The 22,363-nt window shown below is 41.8% G+C and overlaps 1 protein-coding gene across 1 annotated transcript; it reads right to left on the bottom strand.

Moving 5' to 3' along the window:
* On the bottom strand, positions 1-21,590 carry phf21ab (PHD finger protein 21Ab). The gene is made up of 18 exons (XM_035535416.1): positions 21,359-21,590; positions 17,125-17,165; positions 16,451-16,549; positions 15,251-15,283; positions 12,796-12,861; positions 9,144-9,305; positions 7,698-7,928; positions 7,183-7,275; positions 5,666-5,965; positions 5,315-5,419; positions 5,042-5,093; positions 4,871-4,950; positions 4,231-4,291; positions 2,963-3,138; positions 2,210-2,365; positions 1,711-1,786; positions 1,046-1,149; positions 1-744 (listed from the first exon to the last, which is right to left on the bottom strand). Exons 3-18 carry the CDS (start codon positions 16,505-16,507, stop codon positions 88-90), a joined length of 2,409 nt encoding a protein of 802 aa, XP_035391309.1. The 5' UTR covers positions 16,508-16,549; positions 17,125-17,165; positions 21,359-21,590; the 3' UTR covers positions 1-87.
* Positions 21,591-22,363: the final 773 nt, after the last annotated feature.

Here is a 22,363-nt window from a genome sequence, read left to right as displayed (position 1 = left end):
ATTTGGCACACCAGTGCTGGGTGCAGTAGAAGTTGTTTGAAATGTTTGCGAGCCGGAGAGGTGTACTTGATGTGACAAGGATGGGCATTATTTGGAGATGTCCACGTCATTGAGAAGCTGCTGGGAGGGTTCTGAGGTTTTGCTGTTGTTGGTGCCATTGCCATGGTCTGTGTTCTCTGGCTGCTCAGCCTCCATCTTGACTGCCTCTTCGGTGCTGCTTTCGCTAGAGTTGGGAGTTGGATTTTGAGCGTCAGTGGATTTCACGGGACTCTGCCCCTCCTTCTGGCTCACGCCCGGGCTCTGAGAATCCGTGGTGCCATTTGCTTTGACTTCCGTGGCTTCTGTCTTCGCCACCACTGTTTCACTGCTGCCTGCTGCCTGCTGCAGGGAGTCTACGGATCCCGCGTCCATTGAGCCAGCCTCTGGAGTGACCGTGGTGGCCGACCCAGCCGCCTCCCCCAGATCTGGCTGAGCCTGCACTTCTGGCATGCCACCTGCAGTCAGGACCTGTGCGCCGAGCTGGGCAGGATTCTGCTCTCGCCCTGAGGGCTTGGCAAGTGTGAGGATGGTGTCCTGTGGGTCGTCGCTCTTGTCCTCGGTGCTTTCGTCATGGGATGCCTCCACCTCCATTGGCTGAGACATGTTAAAGCTGTGGATGAGGCGCACCAGGTTCTTCACTTTGTCCAGTGAGGCCTGCATTTCCTTCTGGCGAGCTAGGATACTGTTCTTGGTCTCCATGCATTTCTTTGACAGGGAAGGAAACCAAATGACAGATTAAAGATTTGGCACAATTAAATGCGCAAATATATTCTACCTTGCATAGTGGCTGTATTACAACTGGAAGACATGTCTATAAATGTTCAAATTAACAGTAAAAATGATTTTGAAATTCTACATATGGTCGTCCTATCGTATCACCGATCATCTTTATAACTTAACTGCACAAAACTATGTACGGTCCTCATGGACAGTAGAACAAATTATCATCATCTCTTCTGACACATTCTTTCCATTTAATAATGGCCCATCAGTTCCAGGCTTTTACCGTTATCGAGTTGCTGAGCTGCTTGACTCGTTGTTCTAGTTGCTCTCGCTCCAGCTTGAGCTCAGCACTCCACTTCATTAGCTTCTGCTTCTCTTCCTCTTTTGCTGTTGAACAGAAACCAATGATTGTTTTGTTGTAAAGACTTCCAAGTATTGGAGGCATAGTTCATAGTTCTAAGATAACTGCTTTCAGTGTGTCACTGAAGTGTGAATAGCTGATAAAAATAATGCATGGAATGATACATTTTGTTTATTCTGCATTCTTGAGTATTTGCATAGAGCAGACAATGCTCAGAACAGTGAATTCCAATACAGTCAGTACTCCGACCTCAGAGTACAATAGAACAGTGGTGGATTCCAACTCACTGTAAAATGTGGTTCGCATGATTGCATTCCCATGTTAGTAATAACTGTCAGCAGACAGTTATAAAGTACTCCAAAAAATCCAAATCCTCAAAATAAATACTGAATAACTCTAGTTTTCTATCTAAAGCCAACCCAAAAACCTCCATTATATTTAAAGACTGGCTCTAGGATTAAATATTCTTCCCAAGGGCTTGTTTTCACAGCCTGTTTGAATTCTTTGGAGAGAAGTGATGAGTTTCAGTGTCACATCCTGGACCCTAACTTTAGCAGTACCAAAGAGCAACAAGAGTCACATTTTACCTTCCTTATATGCAATGTAGGAATGCACAATTGCCAGAGTACCTGGCCATGGAATGGCCTCCTCTTTCTTCAGTATCTGAAAAATAACACAAGGTGTTATTAGTGTGGCACCACTGGCTAGAGCTGGAGTTCTGGGTCAGCAGAAGAGAGCCCCTCCCCACCCTGGTGATCAACCACTAATGGTGTAGTGATGAACAAAGAAAGGAGTTCAATGGGAGTGTCGGATGCCATCTTCCATTTACATGATGAGTGAAATAAAAGAACGATCAATATCGGACCATATGGAAGCTTACAAAGGAGAAAACAGCCTTATTTCGATTATACATTAGGGGCAATGTATGGTTGCGACTGATCAGGCTTTAGGTCAACTGATCTAACATAATATATTCCATTAGTGTATCTATGTAAATAGCCTGGGAACCTGAGGTCAGGTTAGCGGGAGTCACTGCAGGCTGCTTCAGGGGTTTGGAGCTCTTGGTGGTGGAGTGAAGTGGTTTACCTGGTCTTGACATTTGGGACAGATCCACATGCCTTTGGGAATGTTTTTGAGGGGTGGGTCCAGGCAGTCGAGGTGGTAGACGCGTGAGCACGTGTCGCACATGAGTAACTGGCCACTGCGTCTGCACACAGTGCAGAAGTCCTCATGGATGTCTCCCTGTCAGGAAGAACGGCACGGGTCAGTACCACCGCTCCTTTGTGCCGGACCAATAAGACAAGGAAGGGGCGGGGCGGAGCAGGAAGGAGTTGGCTACTGACCGGCTGACTGGTCTAGAACTTCCTGATGGCCTTTATTAGTGACCTTGAAAAAAGTCACGTGGGTAGTTCAAATGCTTATGCGTGCAACGTAAAACGTGTGTGTAATGACTACATGCACGTATTTTATCACTATAAAATTGGCTTCTTAGTTACCTAGTTAATGCAATGTTTGCCTTAAAAGGCCAACAGGCAAAAGGGGCGGGAAAAGGAGCTGAAGAAGAGAACCTTTAAAATCACCTTAGAACATGATGACATTTTCACCAGCAGGGGAAACAACACACTAAGACTGTTTACTTTGTAAGGCTGTGGGCTCCGTTTGATGACGTAACAAAAAGGCAAATGGATGATGGTGTGCATGAAGGTCAATCTACTTCCGTCCACGAAGGGGTCATTTTGAACAGGGTATGCGTAAGAGAGGGGGCAGCAGCAGGCTGTGCCGCATAGCAGAGTACTCTACAACAGAGTAAAAAGTGGGGTGACCTCTCTGGCTACTTACATCCCCGGAGCTAGGGCTGGGCTGGGGGAGAGGGTGGGGGTGGACGGGGAGGGGGAAGCCCCCTATTTCGGGCCGCTCGGCGGCTGGGGAGGCAGGGTGACTGCTGGATGGGGAGAGCAGGGGGTGGCAGCCCAGCTCCGGCCCTGCCGCACTGCTGCTGTATTTGGGAGGGCGACCTGGGTGAAATGAGACAGACGAGAAAAGAGGGGGGGAAAAAGAAAAGGGAAACAAACAAACAAACAAAGAAACAAACAAAACAACAGAAAAAGATGGAAGGGGGGGGAAAAGAAAAACAAAACAAAAACACAAAAGGTGAAATAAAACACAGATGGCATATACTGGTCGCAACATACCTTTGAAAGGGGATCCTCATTGGCTAGCATGAAAATGAAGGGGTGAGGGAAAGCAGAGGATGAAGAGAGGAGGGACAGAAAGCAATTAATGCTCCAAATGATGATTGCAAGCAGGGAGTTAGAGCAGAAATAGAGAGGTGGATAGAAAAGGAGAGAGAGAGAGAGAGAGAGAGAGAGAGAGAGAGAAGTAGAGAGAGAGAAAGAGAGGAAACAAGAAACTCAAGCCAGACATATGTAATTCTCAAAAGAGAATTTCTGGCTTTCCTGCAAATTCTCCAAGCAGACTGAAGCGCACATTGTGAATTACAAAGAACAACAGATGTCCAGTCTCACTGTAAGGAGCATGTCAAAAGGGTTTGATAAAATTAAAATTTTATCTGATCACTAGGGTTTATCGTTTCGACCTAGGGTGAGTGGAATTCATGCTGGCCTTTCTTCCCACCCGCCGAACTTATGACTCCAACATTATAAAGGACTGCCATTTAAAAATCTACACTTCTTCCAACATGGTGGAAATATTTAAGCAGTTCTTCAAAACTGAATATGAGGCAAGGAAATAGAAGGCTGCCTCTTTTGCCTGGGATTAGGATATGTGGAATAGAAACATTTTAGCTAGTTTCTGCCTTGCTCATTTTTAGGGATACACAACACACTACAGTAGACAGGGTTTCTAGGGGTTGGCTGTGAGCACAGCTTGAAAGGAAGCAGCAGCGGTAAAAGTCATAGTAGTTAGTACGGTTATCGCTAAAGGGTTCTAAAAACTCTATTCAGCAAGGGTGCATGTGAAAGCAAGAGGCACAAGAAGCAAACTTACAAGACACACACAATGTGAGCTTACCCAAAACAAGCACACAGCTGCACCAACCAAGTTAATCAGTGTTAAAAGTGATGTGACAGCAGTGTGCAGATACAGACCTCTCTTTCTCGTTCCTTGATGGAGGGGAGTGTTCAGATAGGTGACGGCACTCTTTTTTCTCTGCAGGGAGGTAAGAGGAGGCGGATCATTAGAGTGTGTATTCATAAAGCCATGCCAAAGCTGTTTGTAGGTCTACTTAGGTCCACTTAGACTTAGGAAAAGCCAAGCCTTAATTAAAATTGAGCTGACTGTTCATAGACTGGGTTGAATTTATACAATTCTTTAAGGCTTTGCACAATCCAGAGTTTTCCGTTAATTAAAAATGCAAAATCATATTCTTAGATTGTGAACAACCCAACTGACAACTGAGTCATCTTTAGGAAGGTAGCCGTTTCACTTTTAACGCTCCCGAAGCAACATTAATTGATCTTTCATACGGAAAAATGCAGCTCAAATTCACAGCTAAATACTAAGGAGAACTGCAACATGATAAGTTCAGACCTCCTGTGTCACAGAAGTCTCAATCTGTCTGTTCCTTATTGATACTAGGTGCTTTTTTGAATGGGCCTGAGTCGCCTTGAACCTCTGGCTGCTAAACTAAGGCTGCTAAACTAAGAGATAGCACAAGTTTATCTTCAGACCTCACATGCAAACCTATAGATGTTATGTAGAGTGAAAGCAAGGGAAAATGAGCTATACCTCTGGCTCGAACACCGCTCCGCTGTACACAGGGTTGGCTGTCGTTCTTCTTTTCCGTTCCTGCCTTCTGCTCTGAATCTCTGCAACATGAGCACGGCAGAGAAAATGCTTAGCATTTAACTCACTACCAGTTTAACTTCACTGATCATTGTAGAAGCTAGTAGTTCTTACCTTCCAGATGGTCATGTGTGACCAACCCCAGAGACACCATGAAGGCAAGTTTCTACCAGAGAAAATGAGAAATTCTCACTTTCTGAATAGTTTAAATATGTGTTGGTGCATACTCAGTCACAAATATTGAAGCAAACAGCGTTTTATTCACTCCCTGAATTCTGTATAATGCTGAAGTTACCAAGATATGCAAAAAGTAAATGAGTGTCCTTCTGAGATGAGCAAAAAGAAAAAAAAGTCAGATTTGCTCATACTAGCACAGTATTTTCCTACCTGTGGATTCTCCTCTCGTTTAACCTTCGGAACAGGAGGAAGAGGAGGAGGCGATGAAGGAGTGCTCGTAGTCACCTGCTCTGAACCTCCCTGAGATTTCACAGTCTGTCAGTATAAGAAAAAGACGAGATGATGGATGTGTTTAGATTTTACAGATCATTGGCAATATTATGAAGGGTTGATTGCCACTCAGTGCTACGCCTTACCACTTTAAAAAGGGATCTCATAAAATAACAAGAGGGGAATTTTATTTTAATAAACTGGGTGTTTAAACATTCAAGATCATGTCAATACCTTCCCATCCCACAATATCTGGATGTCACATTGCTATACAATACAAAAAACTCTCACCTTGGTGTCTGGATTTAGGCTGCTGATCTGCAGTGTCTGCACAGGGCTGCTGATCATGATGCCTGTGACCTGGCCTGTGGTGGCCCCCACTGTGCCCAAGCCCGTTTTGGGCACAGCACTGCAAGTCTGCCCGTTGACAATGCGCAACTGGTGAATGGGCCCAGCCGAGGCGGGCAGCGCTGGCGTCAACTTGGTGGTGAGCATGACGGGCCGCTGGAGCAGCTGCGGTGCCGCCATCATGGGTGGAGGCGGGGCTGGTGCGATAGGCACGTTGTTGGGGGCGGTGGGTTTCGTACGCACCTGATGGGCACACAGGAGTGAATTGGAGTGTGGCACATCAAAAAATACGACCCACCAACCCCCCGTCGACAGTGGTTTGGTTAAGGAGAAGTCAATGCCCTTTATCAAGCATCATGCTGCATTTTGAGGCCACAAGTAATGCTAATGAGGAGCTCTGGTTAACTTTTTATCGCCAATGAGAAGCTCCCAAATTATTCTTTTCTGCTGCTGGAAAGCCCTTGAGCATTAACAAGGGTACCTGTTTAAGAGCTAGTTTAAGCACATCCTTCAAATTATACTTCTGGACTAAATGTTTAAAAAAACCCAACAAAAAAACCCCCTCTATCTGTCTTGTAAACAAACAACAACAACAACTTCACTCTTTACAAAATTGCCTAATCACAGGACTGTTACTAAGTAATAAAAATAACATTTAATCTATTTAACCCAGTGTTTGACAAGAATAAAATGGTTGGACTACAGAGCTCCCAGTAGCATTACATAGCTTTGCTTAAAGGTATTGCATATACATTTTTTAACACTGAAGGTCAATAAAAGGATCAGCCAAAGCACAAAAGGGGGAAAAATTAAGGTCAAACCAGTATAAAGAGCAAAATACAACACAGCAGCACAAACATGTAAGTAAAGCACTGCAAATGCTGCAACCTGTATACACGTGACACACACACGGACAATATTCACAGAAAACATTAATGGACACAGCACATTATGGACAACAACAACAAAACTGCAGCCAGTGCTGGGCTGGAAACCAACAACAGGAACAGCAGAACGAGGAGTATGGAGAATGGGGCCTTGCACTACGTGAGCGAGTGCACTACGTGAGCGAGTGCAGGCTTGCTATGAAACCTACTGGCTTTAAAACAGCAGTTGTGCTTATGCGTAAAGCACTGGATACATGACGCCATTCTTAAGTAATGAAGAGCAATGTGATGAAGAAAATCCACAAGGCTGAGCGTGCTGAGCAACAGTTTTATCAAATTGCCTGTAAACATGTTTTGATCAGTGTGGGTCAGAACTGAAGTTTTAAGTAAAGTGTCCTGATAGATTTGATCTGTTTGTTATGAAACAATGAGTCCCATGTATACATGGTGGCAACTTTGTACTTTATCCAAGTCTAAAGTTATTTAGCTATTAGAGTCCCTCTAGTGGCTTTTGTGTTGAACTGCACACACTGTGGAGAGGGAAGGGAGTGGGCGGGTCTTACATAGACGCACCTGTGGCAGAAAGGTGGGCCGAGGCGTCAGTCTAGGAGGAGGTACAAACTGGGGAACTTTGATAGGCTGAGTTGAGGTGGTGCTGGCCTGCACCTGTGACAAAACCAGTGCTTTATTGGCAACCAAAATGTTGAGCAGCTCTTCACTGTTTGGAGAACTTTCTTTCAATTAAATAATTTCCATAAGATTATAACATGTCAATTCTCAGTTTTAGTTAATTTAACTTTAGAACATTATCCTTGCCCTCTTCTCTTGGTTTTAAATCACAGATGAAGGCCAACATGCAACAAAGCCTAGAGCATCATCACAGGGGAAGTCGTCTCTTCAGTCATACATACAGATCATTTTCCATCCACAATATATCAAAGTACTTCATAGTTGAATACTGACTCATTCTGCATTTTTTAAAACCCTGAAATGAAACTGAATTTAATGGGACACATACGGGCCATGTCCTTTAAGTATATTGCACAGGGAAAACAAAGGAGAGATTTGAGGCAAAAATTTCCACTCACTACAATAAGGTTCTTAGTCACGACCCGCGTTGCCGCCTCCGTGTCTTGGTTGGTGAATTTGCTGGCCACCTGAAGGTTGACTGGTGCACTGTGGGAGTCTAGGATCGGGGTGGGCCTGGCGGGATTGCAATTGGCAGTGACCATGGTGACATTGGGGCATGGCAAGGGGGTGGTGGCAGCTTTCAGCACTAGAGGTAGAGTCTTCGTGTGCAGGACCGGTGGGACAGTCTTCTATTGGGGGAGGAATGAAATGGCAGGGGAACAGGGAAGGACAGTGTGAGTACAAGGCAGAGATCACATGTAGCACCAACACAGTAGAACTGTTAGAAGGCATGTTTTCCACTGCTTCTCTTTACATACAGCACTATTTCTATAGGCAGGAAAAAGAAAAGGTGAAAAGCAACCACTCTCACTAAACACCACCACTTCTCCGAGACTACACTTAGTTTTCCTCATTTGGATACACACTTTAACTGAATTAATAAATCAAGAAATTGATTGCTTATGCCAAAATCCTAATATTTCTTCACAATAAACACATTCTTATTAAGTCTTAACACAGTTTCTCAGCACACTATGCAGTTCACACTGGGAACACACCTGTGTCATTTACCCCCAAACACTGGCATCACTAATCAAAACTCAGTATGGCAATGAAATAAACCACAATCCCACATGTGAAAACATAGTACATGATTATTTACTAAGTTATTCTAATTGCCTGGGGCATATAAACTCACATACTGATTCAGGAAAAAAAAAAAAGCAAAGGCAAGAGAAAAACAGAGCAAGACAGACCACAGAGAGGAAGAGACAGAAGACGATAAAGAAATATTTCCAAAAACATCTGAGTAATTCTTGTGGATAGTGTCATACCTGTAAATCATGGAATGAGCATGAGAGAAGCTGTGCAGATTTGTGGCCAAATCCTCATGCCAAGATGAGGCCTGACATTGTGGGGGGTGGTTTTGTTTGTTTTTACTGTATCTAATTTTTTGGGATTTGTTTTTGTGTATTTACGTAAATATAATGTAAACATGCAGTACTGCTGCAATATTGCATTTGCCTCAGTTTTTTTCCGTAATACAGCAGTTCAGACGTTTTTGTGTCTCAGCACATTTTGTGTAGATTTCTGAACAGTTACATGAATGTAAATACTGTAAATGGCTTATCCAGAGACTGTTTCCGAGGCATTTGTATTTTGATAAAGTGCGTTTGCAGCACACAGCATAATTGGGTACATACCTACTGTATGTGTGTGGATTATTTGGTTTTGAGTCGTGAGTGTAGACTGTTTCTGTCAAATGTAAGGTTTTCCTCTACTGGTGTAAGGTTTTGAGAATAGTTTGTATGGTTAAGAACTCTGAGTTTTTAGGTTTGGGAACCTGGCCCACGGTCACATTCTTTGGGGATACTAAGCAAGAACAGAAGTTCCTGCTGCTTTACCTGTGGAGAGGTCTGGTGGTGAGGCGGTCCTGCTGTCTGCTGTTGGCTGGGGGGTGAGAGCAGCATAGCTTTGCCCTCTGCTGCTCCCTGCACCGCCTGCTGCTTCACCTCTGGCTCCTGCTTCACCAACAGCTCCTTTCTTAACTGCTCCACCACCTTTTTCTGAGACATGGGGGAGGATGGAGAGAGGTATTTAAACAAATTCTCCTCAAAAGGTGTTGCATTTGAACGTGGATAGCTGGATGTTGAAAAGGAACACAAGAATCCCCTGCTATGCAATGCCACTCCATTAGTTTTCTAGATATGCAATTTGGCCAAGTTTAGATTCACCTATACAGACACCCGTACACCCACAAACCCACACACACATTGAAATTCATCTCACACATTTCATTGCCTCCAAGTTTGCTGAGGCAAAGCATACCTCCAGGAGGACTAGTGCACAGACATACACCCCCAAATGCCCTCAGTTCAGATTTAAGTCCTTTCAGTTTGCACAAAATTAAGTATACGAAGGGGTAACCGATTCAACTTTATCATCAAGATAATCTAGTTTTGCATACAAACTGTGTGTCATTAGTTTAAAAGCTCAGAGCTCCTTTAAAGCACAGAGCTTCAAAATAAAGACTCATCGGGGTGGGGCAGGGCCACATGCCAAGGGCATACAGTGAACATGAAGTAATGTAAAGTGTAATAAGCACCAGGCTTTCATGGTTCATTAAATGCTCTCATGATAAATGAATTTTGTGAAAGGATTTACACTACCATTACATTTTCTGTCTATGCATATAAAATATAAAACATTCTAAATTAATCTAAAAATAAGATGACAATATTTTGCTGTTGCTTGCTGTAGTCCACACCCTGACTATGTTAAATCTAAAAGGTTAAAAGATTGTACAAAAGAAGGAATGATTTGATTTACGATATGATGCTAAATCAAAACAAAATATATTATTGTGACACATATTTTTCATGCTAATATCACCTAGCCTTGGGAAGTGAAAAACCACATGGTATGACAAATTTGTATGGACAAACAGGACACAAAAGAAAAAGGGCAGATACCATTCCATTCCACTTTGAATTCACAGCTTACTGGATTCACAAGAATCTCAGTAGGATACACAAACAAATGCACTTTCATCCAGCATCTCTTTATAAACGTGACTGGACAGGCCTAAATCAGTATTCCCTGCACTTGGGCTTAACTCCATCTGCCATGACAGGAGTTGCATATTTTCTCTCTCACACCCACCCACCCACACACACACACACACACCTCCTCAGAAGAAGGTACAGTATAAACACAATCAGGTTTGCCTAGAGTGATTATGTTTTACAACAGAATCTGCCTATACTCTCATTTAAGACATCAAGCAGAACTGGCGCTCCCTGCAGACACAAGTAGCCTCATTGATATAGAAATACATGTACACACATATTTACTAATTTGTTCATTCTTTACCATTATTTAAACCGTTTAATGCACCTAAAAAGAACTTCCACAAAATCCATCTGACCAAGAGTCAGGAGGTCAGAGTGAATAGTAGAGAATGCAGCAGGAAGGACCTCAAAGAGGGGGTGTGTTGCTGTGGAGTGCAGGGTTTCCCCAGCTATCCCAGTCCTGAAGTTCTTGTGCACTGCACAGGCCAGAGTTCCTCCAGCTGAGTCAGCTCACCACCAGCATGTTCTGTCAGGTCCGTGAGCAGGCAGAGTTGGCAGTGCACTGGTGACCTGGGCCCTTCCCCCGCTGGCACACCCAGCAGATAAAAAGCAAAGTTGGCAAGTGAGAGGTGAAAATGGCCATATGCTTGCGATGGGTCAGCATCGCTTTGCAAGACATGTAAACGGGCACAGTGGGGAACAGAGATGGGTCATAAACAAATAACAACAGAGGCCAAGAGGAGGGGAAGAAAAAAGCCATTGTAAAACAAAACAAAAAAACACCACCATCATAATCAAAGTCTTTACAATCACAAAAGGCAACAGCCAGCGATGAAGCCGCCTGCCTCAACTGCATCCAAACCCTGGCAGTACATCTTGGCCTTAAGATACGTTCTCAAAGTATCACAGTTTGCTGCTGGGTTACAGCCATCCCTGCAGTCCACGGTGCCCTGCCTTTGTGCCTCTGATACAACAGCCTGCACAAAAAGTGCTTTTAGTGACCAAAGCTTTAACACTACCTAATAAAAGCATGTAAAACGGGCACACGCAAGATTGATATAGGAAGTAAGACTTAAGAAAAAATGCTTAGAAAAAAAGTGCATTGTAGCTAATTATATGGGTAAACCGCGCATGACCAACATATATGAATGATTAATATGTTCAACTTTGAGCAACTTTTGTTCAATGCACAACCCCCCCAAACACACACACACACACACACACAGACACACCAGTAGTGATACTGTTTAAAAAATTTTTTTTTGGGGTCAAATGCTTGGCTTTGGAGTTAAAAACAGCCAAAAATTGACTTCCTATAGACTTCCACAAGGTGTATAATTCATCATTTGTAACTCTAAAACAAAGCATTACATAAATCCAGCCTAAAACTGTTAAACTCCTGTCAATGCTAAATAAAATAAATAGTTTGAGGTTTTAGGGCTGGAAAATTCCTTGAGCATTTCTGTAAAAGAAATTAGTAGCAACTGGTGCAGAATGATAAAAGGTCATAAATTTGGTGGTTCTTGGCAACATTTTTAATCATAGAGAATAATCAAAGCTGCCCTAACCAAGTTCCAGGAAGACGACATCCACATGCATACAAATGAGGACACATGGGGAAGGACATACGCCAGGAACACTTGACATCAACAAGCTCATTAAAAGATATCGTTTGGACAAAAATGGACTATGTTATGTTATTGACCTTGTATGGGACAGAATCTGTTGCCACAGAAACCAAAGCTCTTCAAACTTTGCTCTTGGCACAAAAGAAAATAGAACTTTGAAGCAACAGTGACCTGTGTCTGGCACAGGCAGCTATTTCCAGAGTCATAAACCACCTCTGATGACTCTTCCAGGGCCTCTGATCAGATGCATTCATTAACTTCCCGACCATTCAGCATCACGGTATGCAAAAACAAGCTGTATTCATGCAAGCAGCTGGTTTGCCTGGAGGTGTCTTTGTCACAGATGACATGCACATTCAGACTGCTATCCCATAGACACAAGCATACTACATAAAATCCATAAATAAATCACATGTGGTATGTGGTTTTCTTGTTAATTTTGATAATAGATGTTTTGGTCTATAGCCGAGTTTGTTTTCTCTATACACAAATACAAGTAGTGCTATTTGTTTCATTCCATGTTTTTTCCCAGTAGAAAAGAAAAGGCAAAAGTTCAAGCGGACTGCAGCGTATTTGAAATAATAAATAATATCTTTATTAAATAATATCTGTGAATGTGTTCAATCCACAGCACAACTATCAGAAAAATAAGCTCTACTCTTTGCTATAATGAGGTGTAGAAAGCTTTATAACAGCTGTGTCCTAGTCAGAACAGTGCAATTCATATTATAAATTTAAGCCTCGACAATTTTAGTCCTCAATAAATCAAAGTATATTAAAAAATTCACCAATAAGAGATATTACTGCACACAAGGTTGCAAAATTAGTGAATTTCAAACTCCCACTGAGTGGTGTACCTGTTTCTCACTCAGAGCAGTGATCTTGGCCTGAAGTTCATGAAGCTGTTTCTTCAGATCTGCATTCTGGAGGAAAAGAGAAGCAGCACAACTGAGATTCCTAGGTCTTCAGGTCTTGCTAATTATACTTCACAGATATTAAAGATGAGCAGTGTGCATAAGTCCCTTAATTCTTCAAATCAAGAGAGGTGAACAGAATTAGAATACAAAATCACTAATGCATTTGTTCAACAGTACTTCTGGTGCCGCCCACCAAAACACACTAGCAGATTCAGTGACAGAAACTAAAATATACTAAGACTGCACAATCACATATTAGGGGCACTCATGCTAAATAAGCCACGTCAGACACTAAGGATGTGATGAAGCTCTCAGTGACTGAGATGGCTACTACACTTTCTTTTTACAGAGACGTTGGCTGTGAGGAATCTCAAGGACCCAACTGCAGCTTTCATTTCATTGCTGTTTGTAGAGGTCTATTAACAGCTGATGCACAGTAGTTATAATTGCAGACACACAGTGAGAAGAGTAGGGGAGAGCAAAGCATTGTGGGGAACAGCATGAGAACCTAAGCTTTCAGTGCCTGTATAGCAATTTGTCACTGGCTGCTTTTGAAGCACAACATGCTCATACACTCCAATAAAAGGACTTTGTCGCTGTTCTGACTCCTAAAAACTGCAGGATTTTTTGGAAATAAAAGAAGAACAGTCTAAATGGGTCAACCAGAGACCTTTTCTTTTCCTAAGAACATGAAAGAATGCACATACTATTATGCTGCACTATAATCAGCTCCCTGAAATCTCCTGCTTAACTATCCATCCTGCTCAGGGGCGTGATTCTTAGCGTTACAGTGTGCTGCAAGAAATACAAAAGCTAGCAGCATGCACTGCTGCTCTGTGTGGAGCACTGTCAAACCAGGACAGTACATCTCATAGCTTTTCTCGTTGGCCCACTATGACTATACTGGGAGCCAAGCAGTGACAGAAAGCCCAGCTGAGAAACTAGATACACTTATACACTCGTTTTTAATGCTAAGCCACAAATGCATTGTCCTTCTCACAAGGGCACTGAACTTCCAAGTTTAATAACAGCAAAATCCTCCTTAGGTGGAAACAACCACATCCAGTGCACTTTCATTTGGCCAACTTTAAATCAATAACCATGGCTTTAGTAGATTTATACACAGCACATCATATACACTGCCTGGCCAAAAAAAAAAAAAAGGTCACCACCTGGATTTAACTAAGCAAATAGGCAAGAGCCTCCCACTGGATAATTACTGCATGGGTGATTATGTTTCAGCTGGCAACAAGTTATTGTTGACTGATGCAGTGAGTAACTTCTCATTTGTTAATCAACCATGTCGAAAGACATCCTGTGGTCATGGAAAAGATGTTAATCTGTTTCAGAAGGGTTAAATTATTGGCATGCATCAAGCAGAGAAAACATCTAAGGAGATTGCTGAAACTGCTAAGATCAGGTTAAGAACTGTCCAACGCATTAATAAAAAGTGGAAGGACAGTGGGGAAACATCATCTTCGAGGAAGGAATGTGGTCGGAAAAAAAATCTTGAGTAATGGTGATCGACGATCACTTAAATGTGTGGTGAAATCAAATCGTAGAAAAACAGCAGTAGAACTCAGGGATATGTTTATATATAGTGAAAGTAAGAGCATTTCCACAAACACAATGCTAAGGGAATGCAAGGGATTGGGACTAAACAGCTGTGTAGCCTTAAGAAAACCACTTGTCAGTGAGGCTAACCGGCAAAAACGGCTTCAATTTGCTAGGGAGCATAAAGATTGTACTCTGGAGCAATGGAAGAAGGTCAAGTGGTCTGATGAGTCCAGATTTACCCTGTTCCAGAGTGATGGGTGCATGAGGGTAAGAAGAGAGGCGGCTGAAGTGATGCACCCATCATGCCTAGTGCCTACCGTACAAGCCTGTGGGGGCAGTGCTATGATCTGGGGTTGCTGCAGTTGGTCAGGTCTAGGTTCAGCAATGTTATGTGCCCAAAGAATGAGGTCAGCTGACTACCTGAATATACTGAACGACCAGGTTATTCCATCAATGGATTTTTTTCTGCCCTAATGGCACAGGCATATTCCAAGATGACAATGCCAGGATTCATCGGGCTCAAATTGTGAAAGAGTGGTTCAGGGAGCATGAGACATCATTTTCACACATGGATTGGCCACCACAGGGTCCAGACCTGAACCCCATTGAGAATCTTTGGGATGTTCTGGAGAAGACTTTCCGCAGTGTTCCAAATCTCCCATCATCAATACAAGATCTTGAGGAAAAATTGCAGAAGTTTGTGGAAATGATGCCACAGCAGATGCGTGCCATAATCCAAGCGAAAGGTGGTCCATCGAAATATTAGAGTATGTGACCTTTTTTTTGGCCAGGCACTGTATGTAGCACATGCAAATGAACAGTTTATGAAAGTGTTTACCTGTGGGTCCTGCTTCATTTGTGCTACAAGTTTCTGTGAGGGGAAAAAATACAAAACAAAAACACAAAAACAAAAAGCAAACAAAACAGAATTTCAGTTAGATCATCAGTGCCACATATTTAACACAGAGCATCAGTGACACTTACAGGCCAAACTTTGGACTGCAGCATAATACACCTGTCCTGCTCTTGTTCAGGAAGTACCCCAGTACTGAGCAGCCATGTAAAGGCATTCCACAGACATGAGGGTATCATCCAGTTTTTTCCTCCCTCTCTCTTTTTTTTTAATTTACATTAATACATGGGGATAATTGGATGCATATTTCTAGTATCATGACTCATGAAAATAGTTTTGGGGTGTACACTGACTGACATTAGGACAAATAATCACAAATAATGCCAAATAACTGATAGAAAACACTTTACACTTTTGGGTGAACTCTTTCAGTGCAATTCCCCTGCTGTGATTTTTAAACAATTTTTCACCACCAGCTGGCAGCAGAGAGTCAATTCTCTAAAATCAGTGGCAAGTCATGGTCAGTAGAAAGGAGCAAGATTGGGGATGTACGAGCAGGAGACCCCTGTACACCCCTAACCACACTACAGAGGTTCTGCACACACAGACCTATGTAAAGACTCCTGACATATCATTAGTATGAAGCACCTGTTGACTGCTGTTGCCCATTACTGGAAAATGTTTTTTGCCATGTACCAAGAGTCGGTAGCCTGTCTTCTCCGGCATGTAAATGCAGAGGCTGTAAAGTAGCTAAGACTTGGCTTCAGTGGATGAGCATTCACACAGTGTTGTTGTGATCTCACCTGGATGCCCCCTAAACCCCGATTCAGGCATCTACGCTCATTCCCTACCTGCTGGAACACGCAGCTCCTAGCTACACTACAAAAAGAGGCAAAAAAGTGTTTGCGCCTATGCTTTTCACCAGGGCCCTTACAATAAATGATACAAGAAACGTGTCTGAAACTAGATGCATCAAACAGCAAAATGCACCATGTCCTGGAGTTAGGTTAAGCAAAAAGATCGAGAAAAAATAGCGTTTGCTTATTTTGATTCAACAACATTCTTGTGCAAAGTCCCTTCCTCCACCCATGCCTGTTCCCCCAATGAAAAGTGCAAATCTTATTAATTCAAAGCTTCACTTAAAAATGAAATGGATTAAAGACACTTGTGTCAGAAGTCTCCAACCTGATGGACTTGTATTTCCACTTTCAGGGCCTCCTGTAATGTTTGTAATTCCATCATTAATCCAGTTCGCCAGCAAATTAGTCCCAGAAATCTTACAGCCTATACAAAAAGGGAAAAGACCGTTAAACAGTTCTTATAAAATGTTTATTTTCAACAGTTGATCAGGTTCTATTTAATCAAGTAGGTCCACTGGTAATTAAAATAAGACTATGAATTCCTATTGGTGCTGAATTAAAGCTGTGCTGTGAGGTACCTAGTGAACACTAGATTAAAGCATCTAAACAAGACTATAATGCACCCACCCTATTCAGGTATCTGCAACAATAATTTGTTCCATGAGTTCGAATATGTGCCTTCTTCTGGTTTAAGAGTACTATAAAGGCATAAGTGTGGCATACAACCACATTTATAGCTGAAATAAAAATAATGTAAAACTGAGCAAGAGATGGAAGGAAGCAGTAGGAAAGAACTTGGGGTGGGGGGGGTTGGATATAGATATACTTTTAACAGCAATATCCATTTGGCTCTGCACAGAGCATCACAATTACTCCACAGCAATGACTTCTGTGAAAGTGAGTCAGAGGCAGCCTTACAGACATTCGGTCCCATTGATTTTACTGTGCGAGGCACTGAGCCAAGAGAACAATTATAACTGAAGCTATTACAGGACTCACCAGCTGGCAATGAGACTGGTGTCCACTCACTCTCCAACTCCCTGCACAAAAGGAAACGCACACAAACACACAGCTTATTAGGTCGAGGGAGAGACACTCTTGCAGCCTGTGAGATGGTGCACCATTCAGCTGTCAGCTCATTACTGCTCCCACCTGTGAGCTCGGAGTTTTACTACAGAATAAGGAGAAAGAATCTATTACTGTACCTCATCCCTGTAGTCCTGAGTACATGGACATGTTAAACTACATCTAAAGGCTCCATCAGCAATTGCTGCAACTGCCAACCCGTTATTGATACTGCAACAAAACAAGCGTGCTTTCTATTTTTTTTTAAGGCAACCAGATAAGGCTACAGGACAACATACATATGGATATTTTTAAACCTTTTTGTCAATAGATAAAATATACATTTCAAGATAAAATGCACTCTCTTGGAAACAGCTTTAGAGAGTTAATATTATAAAACCCATGTCACACAATAACTGCCTTATTTTTCCAATAAACATTCCAAATATTTAAATGTTTTGATACTTTAAATACTCATTATAAATGCTAGTGCTGGTAGGTTTGCTCTGCTCTGAAAGTCCTTCAAGTAATCCCTCAGCTATTAATTTACCTGTGTGATTGTTGGGAATGTAGCTTGTTTGAAGACAAGCTGACTTCAGCAGATAGTCCTCTATGAAACATATAGTTATGCTGAGGTAAGACTCACAGATTCTGCTCAACCAGCTGTAAAATGAGTCACTTTGGAGAGTCTCTCACAAAGTTGGTCTTGAAGCAGAACACACAGCTTGGGGAGAGCTTCCTCTGCCATGAATTCAGTGCTTTGGGGTACAATGTACAATAGGCTCAACAGTCTTGAGCGGATGTTTGAACCCGGCGTTCTCTGTAGAATTGACAGGAACCATATCTTCGGCTCAGTGGCCATTTCTTTCCACTGTTTTACTACACTGCACTGTTCAACAGAACGAATGTATGGGTTCCACAGCACTGAGACAGGGCAGTGCTCACAGCAGACAGGCCCGCAAAGGTTCAGGCATTTGCCCAGGGTTCCGTTTCAGGTGTTGAAAGGTGCGTTTAGATTTAGAAGCAATCTCTGGGGCCAGTTTGCAAATGCCCATGCTTTGTTCTTACTTAATGCCAAAACATATCACTGAGCACAGGTTCATAGGGAGAAAACCATGTTACACCTTCACCCATTTCTCTCTGATTAAACTCTAGCTAGTCCTGGGGCAGTCATTGCACTGTCACAGCAGGTCTTCATCTGGGCCTTAATACTTCATGGGGGAGAGGGGTCATGAAGCTGGCCACTAGTTTACCAGCCCAGTTAGAAAATGTACAGGTTCTGATGCATGTTGCAGTCATTTACCATGACCACAGATGTGCACATATACACACCATATGTTTGACAGCTATTGTTAAAAGCCTTTTCATGTAAACACCACTTTATAACCTAGGACCATTGTAAATGTAAGTTTGCAGTTTTTTGGGGGTGGGGGGGTTATGATGGGTTACTGAAATAGTGTATTTGCAGAGGTCCATTGATATTTGGTATCTCAATTTGTGAAAAATCCATATGACATGAATGAAATCTGTATAGACATGAATGATATGTACATTACTCAAACAGGTTTATTTTATTCAAACTTTTGATGTACAATTTGACAATAGGGTGAATGCCTATTATGCAATAACTTGAAGTCTCTTAACAATAACATGAGTACAATATTTTATCATGACTAAAATATCTGTTGTACAAAATATAGCCCAAGACGTGTTTCCCCCCCCTAAAAATGATTTTAATTTTCAGATTTTATTATCTATATTGCACACAGAACTATAAGGGCTACAACACACACACACACACACACTCCAACAAAGTCCCAACAATTATGCGTTTGGGAAAGTCATTTCATACATTTCTCTGGATTAACCCATTAGAAGATATAAATGAGTGACCTGAAGGTCTGCAAAATCTCAGTGCATACTATATATCATTCTGATTATTTAAACAACACTCAATTCAATATCATACTCTGATTACATCTAACTGCTGTTTTCATACTAATTACATTCCATTTAAAGACTATAGTAAAGAGTAAACTAAAGTGTGTGGGGTGTGTTTCTATATATTGAAAGCTTGTGTCATATTTCAGCATAACTAATTCTTTTATTTAGCTTGTTTTCTCACACTGATGGAGGGTGTTGCTAGATTAATCCACCCATCTAGTGCTTTTCATCCTCTCAAAATATTCCAATGCAGTGCTGATCCCATCTTCAAAGGTATCTTTAATCCAGTTATTTTCCTGTTTTTATTGTGATGCAATCATCACTTGTTATCTACTTGCATGTGCATATATATATATATATATATATATATATATATATATATATATATATATATATATAGGTCAGCATAGCACAAATTCACAACATTAATTCAAGTAACTTTCTGACAATAACGAAGTTGGTGAACAACAGCCTATACCCATGTTTATCACTACTTTGCTAATTCACATTGGCATTGGAATCAAATGCAAAAAGCTTAATCAAAGCATACAAGCATGACATTAATTGTACCGATGGTAGTTAAAACACTGCTTTAATGTACTAACTCCACCTTGAGTTAATTTCATTAAAAAGAGCATAATTTAGCTACGGTTCCTTGCAAGCTGATTAAAGCACTGTGACAATACAAGAACAGCACTACAGGTTAACTTCCAATACACTAGTGTACTACATATAATCAAATAAAATCAATATTTGCGTTTAATATTTGCGAGAGAGAGAGAGAGAGAGAGAGAGAGAGAGGCGTAAATAGGGGTTAACGCAACTATGCTGTTTTAACCTGATGGGTCGTCGTAAGCAACATCCTCAAACATGAACAACTACAAACAGTTTTGGTCAACTATATACACAGATATGATCAAAACTGACGTACATATTGGTCATTGTAATTAGCTGATTTTGTTATAATCTATCACGCAACACTAAAACGGCCAAATCCCACGTATCGCGGGCTCATCTGGCGCCCCTCAGGTTTTAATAGTGGCTGCATGTTGAACACCTGCAAACTATTATAAAGAGACTGATATGAATCTGCTTTGCACACAATTTGCGGAGACAACACACGTTTTCGCGATAGATTTAACGGGGAGAGTACTTGTTCCACGAACCAAACTTTACACAGTTCAGTCTCATTGTATCTAGCCTGCAAGGTGCAGACAACAGGAAAAGTAGTTTCGCCTACTAATAGTAGGCCTACTATTAAGTGAGGATGCGGTACTCGAAAACCTAAGAGGGGGAAAAGTGCAGTTTATTCTAAGATGGGCCTAGACTCAGATTCAGTTGTTCACGTGGCGAAATTATTCCACTACTATGAGTGGGAAAAACTAAAATCAGTATTATACAAAGTTTTTAACAAGCTTGCACTTGCGTTACAGTAACTAACATTACTGCTCCAACACGTTTACCTTTGCTAATTTAGCTAGCTAGCTAACTGTTTCTCCAAAAGAATCTGCTCAGTTTTGTACTTGGTGCAAGCTAGCTGGGTATGTTAGCAAGCCGAACAACTTAGCAGGAAACCAATAAAACACTTCTTACACATGGAACTGATTTTAAAGAGCGGTTGTCGATCGAACAATTCGTCTTAAGTTTCGTCAGCCGTTGTATAAACTACAACGCTAGCTCGCTTGACAAATAACTAGCTAAGCTACCAGACCTGAGGCTCACACACTGATGGGCTATGCTAGCACTTCGCTTCAGATCGAGCAGGCTAACGTTTTCCAGATGAGAAGCTAATACAGCTAGCTAACAGGCTAACAGTAGCCAATTGAAACGACAAATAACTGTTACAGCAAGCTAACTGTGATGAGCACGTTTCAAGCCGCGTGGCCGTTTCCAAACACCGCAACAAATTTGCTTGCATAAAGAGATTTTTTTTCTTGGCCCATGTTCCTTTGCTGTGTTGTAAACGAAGCTGGTGGTTGCAAGTTAAAATCGGCCCCTTTGCTGTTCGCTCGCTGTCCTCCAATAAGCACTGCACTTAGGAATACCACTCAACTCCTAGAATAAGGATAAATGAACGAAAATGCAGACATCCAGACTTCCTCACCTACCAGAAGACAACGATATCTTGAGTGAATGAAAGCAAAAGCGGGTCAATAAACGATCAAAGTCCAAAAACGCTGAGAATAAAAGTTCTAATAATAAAAAGATCCCAAGGTGCACTTACCCTGCACTACTCACTTGAGCAGTAGTCCTTCTCTCCTCACAATTATTTAAATAAATATTTACAAACACCCCAATATCTCGGCAAAGAATCCCCGATACAATCCCTTACATAACTGGAATAATACACCCGATTGAATTTAGTTAGATTATCCAGTCTTATTTTTGTTTGTTTAAATTTAATTTGTGTGTAAAAAAGAGAGAAACTGAGATACAAAACAAGAACTCTTCTTCAATCTCATTCACCACAGCCTAAGCACAGGGTGATCAATGCGCGCAGGAAGAGGGAGACGAAGGGGGTATGAAAACTCTGCTGTAAAAAGCCTAATTTTGCTTACTTACGCATCAAACTGGTTCAGGAACAATGGAGTGATGTAAAAGTGGGAACGGTTACTCTAATCCTTCTCATAAAGTAAAAACTAAACGGGTTTTAAAACAGAACTATTTTTGTGACGGTGCGGCGAATTTATTTCACTTTGCCTAGGGAACAGTGGTAGTACGACTTCCATTGCCTAGGGAAAAACCCGGATGTAAACTCGGCGAAACTCATCTGGAGAGAAGTGGCAGTCTAACTCAGTTCAACTCACACTGAGCGAAGAAGTAGGCGAAAGAGGCGTTTCATTATTCCAGACAACCATTTTTACCTGACGCTAGCCTTTCTCATTCGCCCTATCAATTCCGCATGGACAGTAATCCCTTTACTTTGCTGCAGTATAACACATTTTGTGACGGCTCTTGTTAATCAAATCAAACACGTGCATCGCTAACATTATAGAATATCTACGCCAGCGAACGCTACCATGTTATGAAAGAGGAGGGTGCTCCGTTAACCAATGGAAATGTCTCAAGCGAACAGTTTTTGCTGGGCCGCCATGACATATTTTGAAACTGATCGAAATAGTGGATCTTTTTTGACAGGCGTTTTAACTTATGCCAAATTCTACAAGCACTTTAATGATGACATTTAAAATATGAAATTAAAACCTGACAAAACGTTAAATTGTTCATT

The sequence above is a fragment of the Electrophorus electricus genome, chromosome 2, assembly GCF_013358815.1.
Source record: "Electrophorus electricus isolate fEleEle1 chromosome 2, fEleEle1.pri, whole genome shotgun sequence".
NCBI classification, from domain to species: Eukaryota; Metazoa; Chordata; class Actinopteri; order Gymnotiformes; family Gymnotidae; genus Electrophorus; species Electrophorus electricus.
Note: the sequence above shows the minus strand (reverse complement) of the source record. Positions and strands in the feature narration are given on the sequence as shown.

Bases quoted from the DNA above. Each gene is read 5' to 3' on its own strand.
- phf21ab (XM_035535416.1), bottom strand. From the start codon at position 16,507: ATGATGGAATTACAAACATTACAGGAGGCCCTGAAAGTGGAAATACAA. The intron at 5,094-5,314 runs GTAGGAAAATAC...TTTCTCTGGTAG, and splicing joins AACGAGAGGAGAATCCACAG to AAACTTGCCTTCATGGTGTC. The intron at 4,292-4,870 runs GTATAGCTCATT...ACCTCCCTGCAG, and splicing joins GAGCGGTGTTCGAGCCAGAG to AGAAAAAAGAGTGCCGTCAC.